Genomic DNA, 14,433 nt, shown 5'->3' on the forward strand with positions numbered 1-14,433 from the left:
TTAAATTTGCATGTGATGGGTCTACATATCATGCACATGTAATACACAAGTTTACTCATAAATATCAGAAAATAATTTAATGATCAACCAACTTAGTTGATCATTATAAATTAACGAAAAACTTATTTTATCACAACAATACTTTATTTTGTTTTTCACATGTTGAACTTTTTTCTGTTGAACTTTTTCCCTGATTGTGGAGACTAAAACTAAGACTCTTGGAAAAACTAAGTTTTTCTAATTCGTGAGCATTGTGGCTTGCTATAGAGTGCACACACTAGTAGGCAATTCTGGCAACACTGCATGCTCTTATCAAAATAAATATTACGACATCGCCATTCATTACATGACTTGCCGTGTGTCCAGGTCCAGCGTGTGTGATTGACTGCTGCTGCTGTTATAATTGGTAACCTTTCTTGCCCTTCTACTGTTTCAAACTTCACAGTTCATCATGGCAGACAAGAAAGCAGTCACGCTGCCATCCCTTGCAGCATTAGAAGACATACCAACTGGCTTGAAATATCTCACTCTGCCAGAAGGAATACTGGAATTGATTGAAGTGGTAAGCTATACTAAACAGGAGCAGAGTTTTTCTGTACAAATTTTATTTTTAAAGCCAACTGTCAACTGTTCAAAATAATTCAAAAGGTACTTCAAAAATCTATGCCAAAAATTGCTTGTTAAAAAGAAATTTTATGTATGATTTGATTTGGTAAATCACTATTGACTAAACACTTGTAAGGGGGGCCTGATGCAAAAAGGGGGGGCCCTGAAAATTTTTGACCCTCTATTCTTTTCTATGGGTTGACCAATAATTTTAATGTTGAAAAAGGGGGGCCCTGAAATTTTCAAGGTCTGTAAAAGGGGGGGGGGGGGCGAAAAACTTATGCGATAAAAATTTTTTGCATCAGGCCTCCGCCCTTAAGTGTTTGTGAACGATCCCTAAATTGGCTCTCAACTGAATCGCTTGGAGTTGAAGTTGCATGAACAATCTGCATGTATGAGCAGAATCTGGACTAGCATGATCATCATAACTGTGGCAGCAACTCAACCAATTGACACACAACCACATAAAAAGAAAGATGCTTTGGTATACAGCATGATGATTGTATGAAATCGGAACACATCAAACTTGTCAAGCTAATTGTTTCTGATTCAGTTATGCTGTACGCTAAAGAGTTGCAATTTAATTAATTTTGTACAATTTATTTTGCAGATCATATCCATACTCATCAGAATTTAATGAGTTTTTCAATCAGTGCAGCATGATTTTACTGTGACTAAGTGCCAGTTGCAGCATCTTTTATCAGTAGCATACTCATTTAATTCCTGCAACTGGAATATTAACTTGCTGATATTTCCCATCTCTACCTGGCAGGGTCTTATTAGCTAGAAATTGAGGGTTGCCCGTCATTTGAATAAAATTGCCTGTCCTAATTTGACCTTTAAAGCTGATATGGCCTTGTTGTACAAATTGGGTCTACTATAAAGGTCAATTAGCTTTTCAAAACATACAATTTATATAGCATCTGTCAAAGGCATTAATTTTACCCGTATAAGAGCAAACTCCCCGTCTAAAATGACGGCCAGACGGGTGGCTAGCTAAGACTCTGCTACCTGGTGGTAATCATGTTCCATCTTTTTTACAGTCTTTAGCAGAAGAATCATTTTGTAAACATTTTGTATCCATCTTCCAAATATATTACAATACAGGGAATGTCTTTTGGAATTTGCAGGAGAGCATTAAATAGCTCTTCTGGAACCTTCAAGGAGAGTTGTTTAGAGCATTTGCAATACAATGTAAGGAGAGAATTGGTCAAAGGAGAGCTAAAAACACTCTCCTATATCAGATTTAAGGAGAGCAGTAGAGAGTGATTGCTGGCGCTCTCCTCAAAAGGCAGTCCCTGACAATATGTCTTTTGCTTTTCTTTTATCCTAGGTATTTAACATATTAGGTTTCATCCTTGTAACTGTGGACCCAAATACATTTGAGGAGGATTCCTTTTGGCATTATCAAGCTGCTGCGGCTGCGTTTGCAGCAATTACTGGAGTCCTCATAATACTCTACATGACCGGTATTGTACACAAGATTAAAATACCATGGAGTCTAATGGTAAGATATGCAACAAATAAAAGGCCAATAAATTTAACATAAGGGGCTGTGCAATAATTCCCCTCCCCCAAAGAACCAAAGTACATATCCATTGTAGGTGTGAGTTGGGATATTTCTTGCAAATAATATTACCTGTTACTCCTAAAGCCACCTTTTTTAAATGTTGACTTTTTACATGTTTGTTGTGTCTTGAACATTTTGTCTTGGAAATTAAACCTCACGGTAGTTTGCATGGTAGTCTGGGACACAGTTTTGCTTTTTTCCTAAACATTTTGCATTGGAATTTAAGGTATTTTTGTGGAACTTATCCGTCTGCCCTTAAAAACTTGGCCACATACTTTTGTTTAAAACCTATTATTTGGTCAGTTCTCAAAAGGTTAAATATTTGATCAAAGTTAAATGGTGATTTCTTCAACTTGACTTTGAATTGCACTAATCCATAAAAGCTGAGGTCAATGGTACATTACAACAATGGATCTGTCACTCCTATACATTCATTCCAAGTGAAATGGCTGCATATAGTTTGCCTTTTGTTAAATTCCTTTCATATGTTTTATAATGCATGCTTTTGGTAAAGTAATGTTGTTGATTGTGTTGAGAGTTTAGAGTATGAAGAATTATAATTGATAAAACAACTGCTTTGAAATTGTTTCGCCGAAGTACATAGAATATGTGTAATTGTACTTTATATTTGTGTAATTCTACTTAAGTTTGTTACGCATTGTAGTGTAAGTTTTTTATCCTGTTTTTGAGAATTTTTGCCATATTTTCAAGGGGGGGGGCAAAATTTCAATTTATTATCTGAATGATTATCACAAACTTCCTTCACCCAATGGAATTTGGGGAGCTGCACAGATAAGATAATTGGTGGATGTTACAATCTACATTGTAAGTGCGGAAAGGTTCCCAGGGGGACTCCCATATATTGACATACGTCATGTGCCCATGAAATGACCCCGTTATATTTTTGGCAAATCCTACACCCAATGACCCTGTTTTTTTCAGTGGCCTACACTGAATGACCCCCTTTTTCCAACAATTAGTCCTCAAAATAGAAATTCCGGCATGCTTCGTGCGCATTTTGAATAAAATAAATGAGTTTAGTACTGTAAAATTGGGTAAAAAGCTATTTTTGATTGTTAATGATGCGAAATTTTGGGCGCTCCCATACAAAATCACCCCATTTTTGACATTGCCTACACCGAATGACCCCCTTTTTTCTGAAAATTTCTACACTGATAGACCCCTAGTTTTGTTCGCGAGTGGGCACAGGTGCATCACTTTCATATTTTGTATTTATTTATGACCCAAAAATTACTTAACCTGGACAAACCATTACCAGTTACACAAAAAAATCCAGTTTTGAATCCTGCTCTAACTCTATGGTCCAAAATTATTTGAGGAAAGCCACAGGGAAGGTGCATATCGCAAAAATGTTGGTCAATGTTGTTGTGGTATTTTGAGGCGGGGGTAACTTCCCCCAACACATAACACACATCTCATGACTCTACACTGGTTCACACTTTAAATTACAATACTTATGCTTGTGCATTAAAATATTTTACTATATCTGTGTAGTGTGTATTCAATTGACTGCACGTATGGTTGACTTATCAATTCAAATGTTTTGTTGATATTGTTTGTATTTCAGGAGGTGGTGTATTGTTGTCTTGCTTGCTTGTTGATGTTGGTTGTTGCATCTCATTTAATAGTAAATGCCCATGGATCTGCAATAGTCTATGTTGCCTGTGTAAGTATACAGAAAACAGTATTGAAGATAGCGTATATATAATACAGTTGTAAGCTGAAGAAATGTTATCAACTTTTTTATGACAACATTTAAAAAAGGGTCATACCATGAGTTTCAGTTACGGCTGAACTGAAATAACTTTTGTCCACCAAATCTGATATCTGATATTGGTTTTCCGATCCAATGTTTAGAAAAAAATGTTTTAATGCATTTCTAATACCTTTAATAGATTATGAAGTAAAAAAAATGATCACTTTGGCCATATCAGACACAAAATTTTAGTTTTTTGGTTATGTTTCCCAGTTTTTTTAATCATTGCAACCACAAAAGTGGCTCTTGATCCAGGGACTCCAAATCCATGAAAAAAATTCAAAATCTATCCGATATTTATAAGCACTGATTGCCTGTGAGTGTAAGCCATGTAGTTCTTGTAATGTGCTATAAATATCTACTTTGTTCCATTATTGTATGTGTCAATCACAGGTGATGGGTTTCATAGTAGCAGTCGCCTATCTGATAGAAATTGGCTTTGCTGTCCGGGCCTGGAAACGCAGCATTATCGCCGAAACATTGAGGATGGTTGAAGCACACAATAACATCAATGTCAATGTAGAGAATTCTTTGTAACAGAGCCTCATCAACTCAAGATGTTATACACATCAAGTGCCAAATAGGCTATATTACAGTTGAGATCCATACACTCCCTATTGTAGACATGACCTTAAAATTGTCCACACAGGGAGCATGGATTTCAAATGGGGTTACCTGACTGGGTAACTCCATTTGAAATCTACACCCACCCATGTGTGGGAGATTAAAGTCAGGTCTTCCATAAGGGGTGTATAGATTTGAACTGGAATAGCCAAATGAATGCTGTCAGGTTTTTCTTTCAATGAATTTAGTAACTTAGGTTTGTATAGTTTTAATATTAAGTCCACTGTGGAGTAAGAAATGGCTTTTGTACCAGTACCTAAAGTTTGTTCGGCTTATATATACAATCCAAAATTATTTGGCTTTTGTTACTACGCATGTCAATAAAGTCTCAACTCACACTCACATAAATTCACATAAGCGTGTGCCAGTCACACATTACGCAACGCACAACTAGCGTAAGCACTGCGCCCAACTGCGTGCAGGCCATTCTATATCAATACACAGTGTTATGAGTCTTAATATTTTCACCTTATATAAGCCAAACAAACTTCAGAATTTTGCAACATCTAATGGTAAATTGTAGACTACAGTACAGGTTGCATCATTAATGGCTATTCTGGTTGTAATCGATACACCCCCTGTGGAAGACAGGTGCAGATTTGAAATGGAGTCATTCATTCAGATAACAGCATTTGAAATTCACACTCCCTGCGTGGAAGATTGAGGTCATTGTCTTCCACAGGGGGTGTATGGATTTCAAGTGGAATCACCAGAGGTACCCAACAGCTTCCAGTACAGTGATCTTAGAAACACTGTCACATCAAAATACAGTGTATATCCGTACGGTCCGGGAATTAGCAGATTTATGTTATGAAAGGTCATAAAACTAAATTCTGCCCATTTCATTAGGAACGAGCATTATATTTAGGAAGAGCAGGGTTTTGTATAAACATCAAGCAATGGGTACCAATCATTTTGATACAGCCTGTATAATATGCCATATTTATAGTCTACAAGTTTTAGAAGGAATGGTTACTTCTTTTCTGTATAATATTACCCTTGTAGGGTCTGTGCTTCAACAAAATATTATATAGCAAATGAATATCATGTACATGTTTTTTACATTTGATTGTAATGCTATGATTTATTGTATAATTTAATTATCAAAATGTTTGATACTACCGATTGTTTACACATGGCCAGTGAAATGTACAATGGCATTTTCATTCATGTAATTCAGTATACATGTATAAGGTGTTAAGGTTGTACAGATATAAGCACCAAGTTTTACTCGTACGTACACAGACGTGATATTCCAGCCAACATTCTGGTGCTGCATTTATTTATTGGCTTAGAAAGGGTGAATGACAGGTTTCAGTTGACATCAAATCATGTGCAAGCTTTCAGACCAACTTTATCTTGTGTAAATTAGATCAAAGTTATGATAAGAACATTACGGTGCAAATTTGGTTGTCATGCACACAGACAGTGGTTGCCAACTTGCCATATTTAGCTCCTGCGAGCATGGAAGTCTACGTTGGTCCAAAGTCCACTCTATTGATAGGCAAACAAACGTGTCTACAATAACTCTACATGCAGATGCACCACTTCATGAAGGAAAAGTGTTATAAATTATTTTTAAATTCATGAAATTTTGGGTTCCATGATCCAAATAGTTTTTCATAAAGCTTGCATTTTGTGTATTTTCAAATATTATCAGAAACTGTTATAAACATGGGATTTCCTACAGATTATTCACAGAACTAAACTTCCCAAACAACAGTGGTATATCCATAGGAGTGTCCAAAAGTCGGCTACCCTGTGGGCTCAAAGTGTGCTACCGGCCGAGTGCCTGAAATGTGCATAAAAATGGCCAGAGGCATACCATCATAGGGGCACCCCCCCCCCCAGAATGACTAGTGCTACACCACTGAAAAAAGCTGATTTTACATTATTTTTCAGAAAACATGGGGGGGCTGAAGCCCCAAAACCACCCCTGGACACACATCGATATGACCCTATTCCAAAAAAGTAGAGGGTCGCTAGACTTTGGGATTTATTAGTTATGAGAATTTACAATTTCATCTTTGGGTTTTCAGTTTTGTGTGTGCTTATAGACATATGTCAGTATAGGGGATGTTTTTTGGTAATTTCTTGATATGAAATACCTGTGGCTGAAATGTGCCCTAACATGCTGAAACTGATATTAAAGTGATATTATAAATACAAATGACACAAAACTAGTACAGCAAATGAGGTCACCATACTCTATCACCCTACAAAGTTTTATTGGTTATTGCATGTAATGATGATTCATTTTGGTGCAATAATGATTCATTTCTTTCAACTTTATACAATGAAGTCATACCTCTTGTGGATGTGTAGAAAATGTTGCAGTGGTTATTAACTTTCCCGCCACCAAGTTTTGAAGTTAAACCAAATTTTGAAAGTAGTGCTTCCTATTTTACCAAATCCCTTTTGTATGCATGTAGTGTATTGTGTTAGTGTTTGTAATGTTAATAGTAAAGTTAGTTTTTATACAAGTTTATGTAAAAATTTTGAAAGTAATTCTTCCGATTTTACCAAATTCCTTATACATGTAGAGTATTTTGTTAGTGTTTGTAATGTTAATAACAAGGTAGTTTTTATAAAATTTATGTACAAATTGATTATATACCAAAGTTTTATGCATTAATTGTAATGAACAAAGCCAATAAGATGTTTGCAACATGTGTCATCCAATCTGTTAATATCCCTGAAATGTCTATGATGCATATTACTACTTAACCTTGATTGGTTAATTACATGATATAATCATCTGAGTAACCAATCAAAATAGGGCTTAGTCCCCCTCAAAGCCCTACTGACTCTCTTTCCATGTCTCTGATTGGCTCAATAAATGATATACCCCTCTTTGTAACCAATCAAAATAGGGCTTAGTCCCCTACTGATTCTCTTACATTGTACCATGTCTCTGATTGTCTCAAATGACATACCCCTCTTTGTAACCTGCCAAAATAATTGCAATATCAAAACCTAGCAAACACAAAATATTGTCATAACATTTTCAAGATAAAAATTTCAAGAAAAACTTATTCTGTTGCCAAAAGGTGCTGGATGCACTATACTTCCAAGAAATCCCCACCTCCTCCATATCAAAAAGAAATCTATGCCACTGAAAACATGAATACACAGTTCAAAAAGTTCTCTTTTATGTGCATGTTGATCAGTCTTTATATTTCAAATGTTTAAAAACATTTTTGTAACTGTTAGAACCCTACATTTTATGTTGTAAAAATATTTTTGTGATATTTTTTAAATACAATGTAATGCATTATTTGCCAATTTGATTAAAATATATTTGTGTTTGCCAGGAATATTCCCAAGCCCTTGATAAATATATACATAGCTGCTTTCACGAAATGTTTAACAAACAATTTTACTCACATTTGCCAGAAGTTTGGCGAAAGCAGATGTGGCATACTTCCCAAACATTCCCTCCAGAACATGTTTATATCCATAACATCCTACTGGCTTTACCATTTATCAATTATAATTACTGAAAAACGGTGAAACAAGGGTTATTAAAAATGTGTGTATATATCAGATTCAATCCATTTCAAACCAATAACAGTATTCTGAGTAATTTGATTTGTAATAATGATATATGCAAAATGTGGTAACACTTTAATATAAATTGAATATGAACAGTTAAATTTTAATTGTCATATATTTTATGTAGCATTTTCACCACCTGGACCTGTATTCAATAATTTCATTAAATCGGGTTTCATATCATACTGTATCAAGTTCCGTAGGATTGGGGAATTCCAGTTGAAATCCATACACCCCGTATGGAAGACATGACCAGGGTTTTCTTTAAGCATTTTACTGAAGGGGTATTTTCAAATTTTTTTGACCCTTTCAATTGTGAATTTTTCCTCTGAAGGAGTCAAAAACATTGCCCAAGGGGTATTTTTATAATATTATTTTTGAAGACATTTTTAACAATATGTGTGTTTTTGGAGCCATATCCGGATTGGGGTGGTGGGGGGATCTCCCCCAATATTTTGCCAGGGGGATCCCAATGTTGACGCCTGTATGTTGGTTTCTGACCAAATTAATCTCATATTTGGCCATTTTAGCCCCAAAAGTGCACATTTTTGCGCGCTTCGCGCGAATTTATTCCACTTTTGCAACATATTTCAACAGTTAAGCTTCAAAATGGCAAAATTTGTTGTACCATAAACGTATTCTTTCTCCAAAAGGTGCTGGATTCACTTCAAGACACACACCCCCCACCCCGAGTCAAAAAAGAAATCTACGCCACTCTTTGGAGCAGTGGCGGATCTAGAGCAGTCAGAAGGGGGTGGGGCAATTTTAGAAGAAAATAATAATATTTAAAGATGCCCCCTGAGAAGTAAGAAACTTTTGCAAAATGAAGACCCAATTGAAGCAATTTGGTGGATCATTTTGGCAATATTAATGTGTACAATTTTAGTTTTAAAAAGCCGAACATTTGTGAAATGAGCAGTCCATGGAGTCTTTCGTGGACGATAAGTTTTCCCTATTATGGTAGGCCTATAAATTGTGTTAAACATAAATTGGCAAATGTCGAAAGCAGAAGTGAAAGTGGCCATTTGTTTATCAACTACGCAGGGTGATGTACCCCCTTAGAACTTGGAAAATTTTGCAAAATGAAGACCTAATTGAAGCGATTTGGTGGACCATTTTGGCACTATTAGTGTAAAATTTAAATTTGAACAGTTGAAAAGCTGAAAATTGTGAAATGCCGGTCCATAAAGCCTTTCGTTGTCCTACATATCGGGAGTATAGGTCCTATGCCAAAAGCCGAGAATAAATACACATACTCTATTCATTTTTTTTTCTATTTCTCTTGCAATATCTGAACGCGTACGTTTTCAAGATTTTGTACGCATTGGACTTTGGAACTAGGGATTTGAAGGAGTCAGAAAAGTGCCTGAAAGCGTAAATACGCGTGTTTTGTGCGTTAAAGAAAACCCTGGACATGACCTTAATCTTCCACACAGGAAGTGTGAATTTCAAATGGGGTTACCTGAATGGGTGCCTCCATTTGAAATCTACACCCCTTGTGCTGGACATTAGGGGGTGTATGGAATTCAAATGGAATAGCCCATTTGGGTTTACTGTAGGTATAGATTAAGTAATTCTTGACCAAGCTCAAACGTATCAGTTGCGTCCATATAGCGTACTAAGCGTGTACACAATGTAAGGCGTGTGCAATGTGTGTGCATGCTTTCTTCTGTACCGTGCTATGTGCGTGTGTGCTTATCTCGGAGCCACTAGCATTCCAAGTGTTCGATCTTGGACAAGAATTACCTAATTTTCCTGTAGTGTATTTTAGATTTTATAGGGTAAGTATTAGGGCTTCCCGTATAATAGTGTGTAGGGTTAGGGTAAATTAATGTGCTAGGGATGGAGTTGAGTTAGAGATGAACTTGAGGCTTGAAATGGCTGCATTTCAAGAGTCTTGAACATGGCTGTATTCAAGAAGTATAGGTTTTTAATAATTATTCTGTGTCCATACAGTTCATTCACTCTGATTTTATCATCAATTGCCAAAGCTTGATTTTATCATTTGCCAAAGCTGATTCCACTCGGATGTTTTAATTCCACTCTGATTTTATTCATGATTAAAATATGCATCACCTCACTTTGCCGAGGTGATTATTTCCTTTTTGTATGTAGATTCTGGCAAAGGCAGCACTCAACTGCATTGTTCATTGCATTTGTATGGACAGTACATGTTATACCGTAAACGTTCGCCTAATGGCGCTATGGGCTCCCTTGACATAACTGGAATTTTAGACACAAACTAAAAGTGCCCTCCCAAAATAATCCCACCAGCAAATACGGGTATGTACCCTAAATTCTTGTTGGGAATTTTAGAGGAGGGAGCTCTCTGTTTTGTACATGAAATTTATCTCAAAGCAAAGGACCCAGGTGCGCCATTAGGCGAACGTTTACGGTATGCCAATCAGCTGTAATAAGTTTTATTTTGTCAATTCCATTGGCTGAAAAAACTATGCACAGAATTTTACCGATCTATAGTTAATATTCTCTTCAATCAATGTGGAGAGTCAAATTTATGCAGCTAATATAACCAATGCCAAATTGTATTGTAATGCAACAAGTTTGTAGTGCAGTTCACACAAAAATAATACTCGCAATATGTATTATAGGAAACTAATTATGGTACGATTGCAGGTTGTTCTTTCCCTTAAAGTGGGTCAGTCAGAGGGGCACATGACCTAGTGGTGTTTGCACTCAAATATTGAGACAAATAAAGCAGACACACAAGAGGGCTGCTATAGGAGATGCTTGATATACAGGATGTCATTTCTGCCCATGTGTATGATTTTTCATGGGCGGAGGAAAATGCCCCAAAATGGGCATTTCAAAATGACCTGTAGCAAATTGAAACATATCTTTGCAATTAATATACATATTACATAAAACAAATTTTGCATCTTTTTCTCATCTTTACAACCATTTATAAACATCTCAAAATGAACCATGTTACCATGTTCATGGTTTTGTGATGATGGGTCAGAATTTCCTTGGGCCAGCTGGGAAAGAATAGTTTGCAATCATACTTATAACAAAGCTTTAATAATTTAATTGGTGCTGGGTGCATAAAACTATATAGCAATACATGTTATGGTTGTGGCCTCATAAGACAATACAATATGCAAATGACTAACTAACTTCATTTGCATATTTGGGACTATCATATGAGGCCATTACCCACATTATAGCAATGTTTATTCATTACTTGCAGCTCTAAATATTTCATATTTATTTTACTTTATAATGATATGTATTGTGATATTTTATTGAACAAATATAGAATTTTAATAAATAAAAGATGATTTTTATTATTCTCAATGACAAGATGTTTGTTTCCTTTTTTGAGCGCAGGACCCTGGCGCAGGATAACATCCGGGGAACAAAAAATATAATATCCAGCAATCTTTATAAGGAAATTAGTTTTTTATGTTTGCTACAAGTCTTGTTGGTCTATAATATTAATCAATTACATGCCAGAATACATAACTGTTAAACTCAGGAATATTTACTCTGGGTTCATCTCCAGTAACTCCCAGTTCACACAAAATCCACCTCAAACTGGTTCAAACCCTGAACCCTATTTTTGCCTTTGCATGAAAATGTAACGCAAAAACAATGGTGCACTTTGGGACCAACTAAAATCTTGCTTGATCCTATTATAAACAATGAAAACAATGACAGATAAGGCATGAAATAAATGTTTTTGTTGACATTTATTTATATTTGCATTTCTATGTTATATTACAAACATAATTTTTAAATGGGAAATACAATCTTAGAAATTGTTGACTAAAATTTCAATTAATACATGTACAGTGATTTAGAGAGTTTGCCCGTACTTCGATCAGTCCTAATTAGGACCTTGTACAGTGGAACCTTATTAACACTGAAGTTATCATAGCCAAGAATCTTAGACTGTGTTCACAGGAAAATATGTTATTGAGTCACATAATGTACAAAGGTATATGCCTCGAAGAAATTGTGTTATCTGGTGTTTCGTGTGAACAGATTTTGTGCTAACGAGGTTCCACTGGAACATTTTGGCTTGTGCAGAGTCAGATAAACAAGTGCCACTTCCCTGATCACTGCCTATCTACAATCAGCAAACAAAATTGTTAGCAAGCTTACTCAAAACAATTCAAATGCATGTCATACCAATAGTATGAAGGTGTGTGACAAGTCTGTCATGAATTTGAAGCACAGACTCCATCCTGCAGGGCATCCTTCCTCAAACTGATAAAGAGTATAATGTAACCCAAATTCAAACCCAATTTGAACCCGATTCACAGCCAACATCACTAATGCTTGTCCCAATTACTAAGTACCATAAATCTTGGAACATACGCTTTTAAAGCTACACAGTGGATTAATGGTTTTGTTTCCGCCCAGACAGACGGCCAACCAGGCAAGCAGGCAACCATCTGGATGATAACATAAGCCCCATTTGTGTGGGGGCCAAAAGTGAGAAAATAAAGTCTGATCTTAAGGCTTATCAATGTCTAATTTGACATTTACACTCATGTTTATCTTCTTCTGGGGCTTTTAATAATGACCTCATGTACCCTAAATCCTTGAGATACAGCTGGGTACAGTGGTGGCTTTTAGGGCAAATTAAGTTCGTTAGTAGCGGACGAGTTGTTTTCATAGGTTAAAATAATGATAAACAATAAAATACATTCAACTACACAGGTTAGTAAAAGGAACTGAAGAAAATATCAGTAAAATATGTGTTTGCTTGGGGATTTTGCTGAATGTTAAATATTCAAAATAGCCAATAGTTTAGGTGACAATAAGCTGAAATTTCCATAATCGCATTTTCTGTGTTTTCCGTTTTCTATACTTTAATATTAATTCTGTGATTATTATTCCATTTTCCGTAAAACAGAAAATTTGCCACTTTATATAATATCTGAATAAACATGCTGTACATGTATAAAAGTATTGCAAAACTCAGGATGCATTACAGAACCATTACAACATACAAATAACAGATGTATAATGATATAAATAGTATTAACTTTAAATTTTGATTAGTAAGCAGCAAATAGCAGCTATATAACTCTATTCTGAGCTATGTATAGACCACTTGACATTGTTTATCAACAAAGGCAAAGGGCTGGTCTATCGATATGCTTGAATGAACCGCTTTACTGTTCAATGGTTTTCTTGAAATGTGGTGGGTGATTTAAAATGCACATTTGCACATGCCCTGAGCAAACTACGATGCGTACGCACACTGCAGGGCAAATAACAATAGAAATTGCCAAAATTTGCGCACATACTGCCATCAATGACGTAGCATGTCAAGTGGTCTATACTTGTACAAACTAAAATCAGTTAGTTAATTATTTCCTTATGCAAAAATCCAACCAGCATGAAAATGAAAGTAATATCTGTAACAAACAGCTACCAAAACTTGTTTTCTCTTGAAGATTATTCAGTCCAAAAACAGATATATCAATTTATCTAACTCATACAAAGATAGGCCTACTTGCCATTTGATTAGCAAATTACTGTTGATAATTTTGGCTATTTTTATCATCAGCTGTAAAAAGACTTGCACTCCCCATCAGTGCAATAGTCTATTTTCCATTGCACTCACACAAAGCTACAATGCTGACAAGCGCGAGCATATAGCTTGTGCGCTGACTACCTCGATTCACCAATTATAGGTGCAGGTGTTGCTTCTAAAATAAATATAGTTTATATACTTTTCAATTTACTTTGTTTTTTGGTGATTCATAAAATTAAGTGGAAGAAAAGCAATTTATATACAAGTTATATAAAACAAATAAGTAATGTTTTTATTCTGTCAATGGAAAGAATATTTTCAATTAATGAAATATGAACTGTTCCACTAAAGCCTTGTTGATTAGAACAGTCCATATTTCACCTAATGAAAATATTAAAAAATATATTGTGCTCATAACATTCATTATTTGTATAGAGGTCAGTGTAAAAACAGTTGAACTGTAATTTGCTGTCGTACTGCACGTTAGTAACCATTGATTACTGGTTCAAGCCTGGGCTCATACAACAAATTATGATATGCCATATACTTGTGATCATTTCGATCAGTGGTTCGTAATAAAGAAACCATGAGCCAGTTGACCTAGCAATGGTCATATTCTAATGTGCACTACGCCGGCAAATTGCAATTCATGGTCCCTTTGTGATCATATTCTTCCTAGTATCCATCCTTTCAGAAAATGAGAGGTAAAACTAATGATGCTTAAACCCAATGTTCTTTAAAATCTGAACATAAACAATACAATATTTAAAGAATACTGCAGCCAAGGATAAG

General features: G+C 35.6%; 1 protein-coding gene across 1 annotated transcript; it reads left to right on the forward strand.

Moving 5' to 3' along the window:
* Positions 1-349: 349 nt before the first annotated feature.
* Positions 350-6,094, forward strand: LOC140135620 (uncharacterized). The gene is made up of 4 exons (XM_072157189.1): positions 350-562; positions 1,940-2,113; positions 3,765-3,863; positions 4,347-6,094. Exons 1-4 carry the CDS (start codon positions 452-454, stop codon positions 4,488-4,490), a joined length of 528 nt encoding a protein of 175 aa, XP_072013290.1. The 5' UTR covers positions 350-451; the 3' UTR covers positions 4,491-6,094.
* Positions 6,095-14,433: the final 8,339 nt, after the last annotated feature.

Source organism: Amphiura filiformis, chromosome 16 (assembly GCF_039555335.1).
Source record: "Amphiura filiformis chromosome 16, Afil_fr2py, whole genome shotgun sequence".
Taxonomy (NCBI): domain Eukaryota; kingdom Metazoa; phylum Echinodermata; class Ophiuroidea; order Amphilepidida; family Amphiuridae; genus Amphiura; species Amphiura filiformis.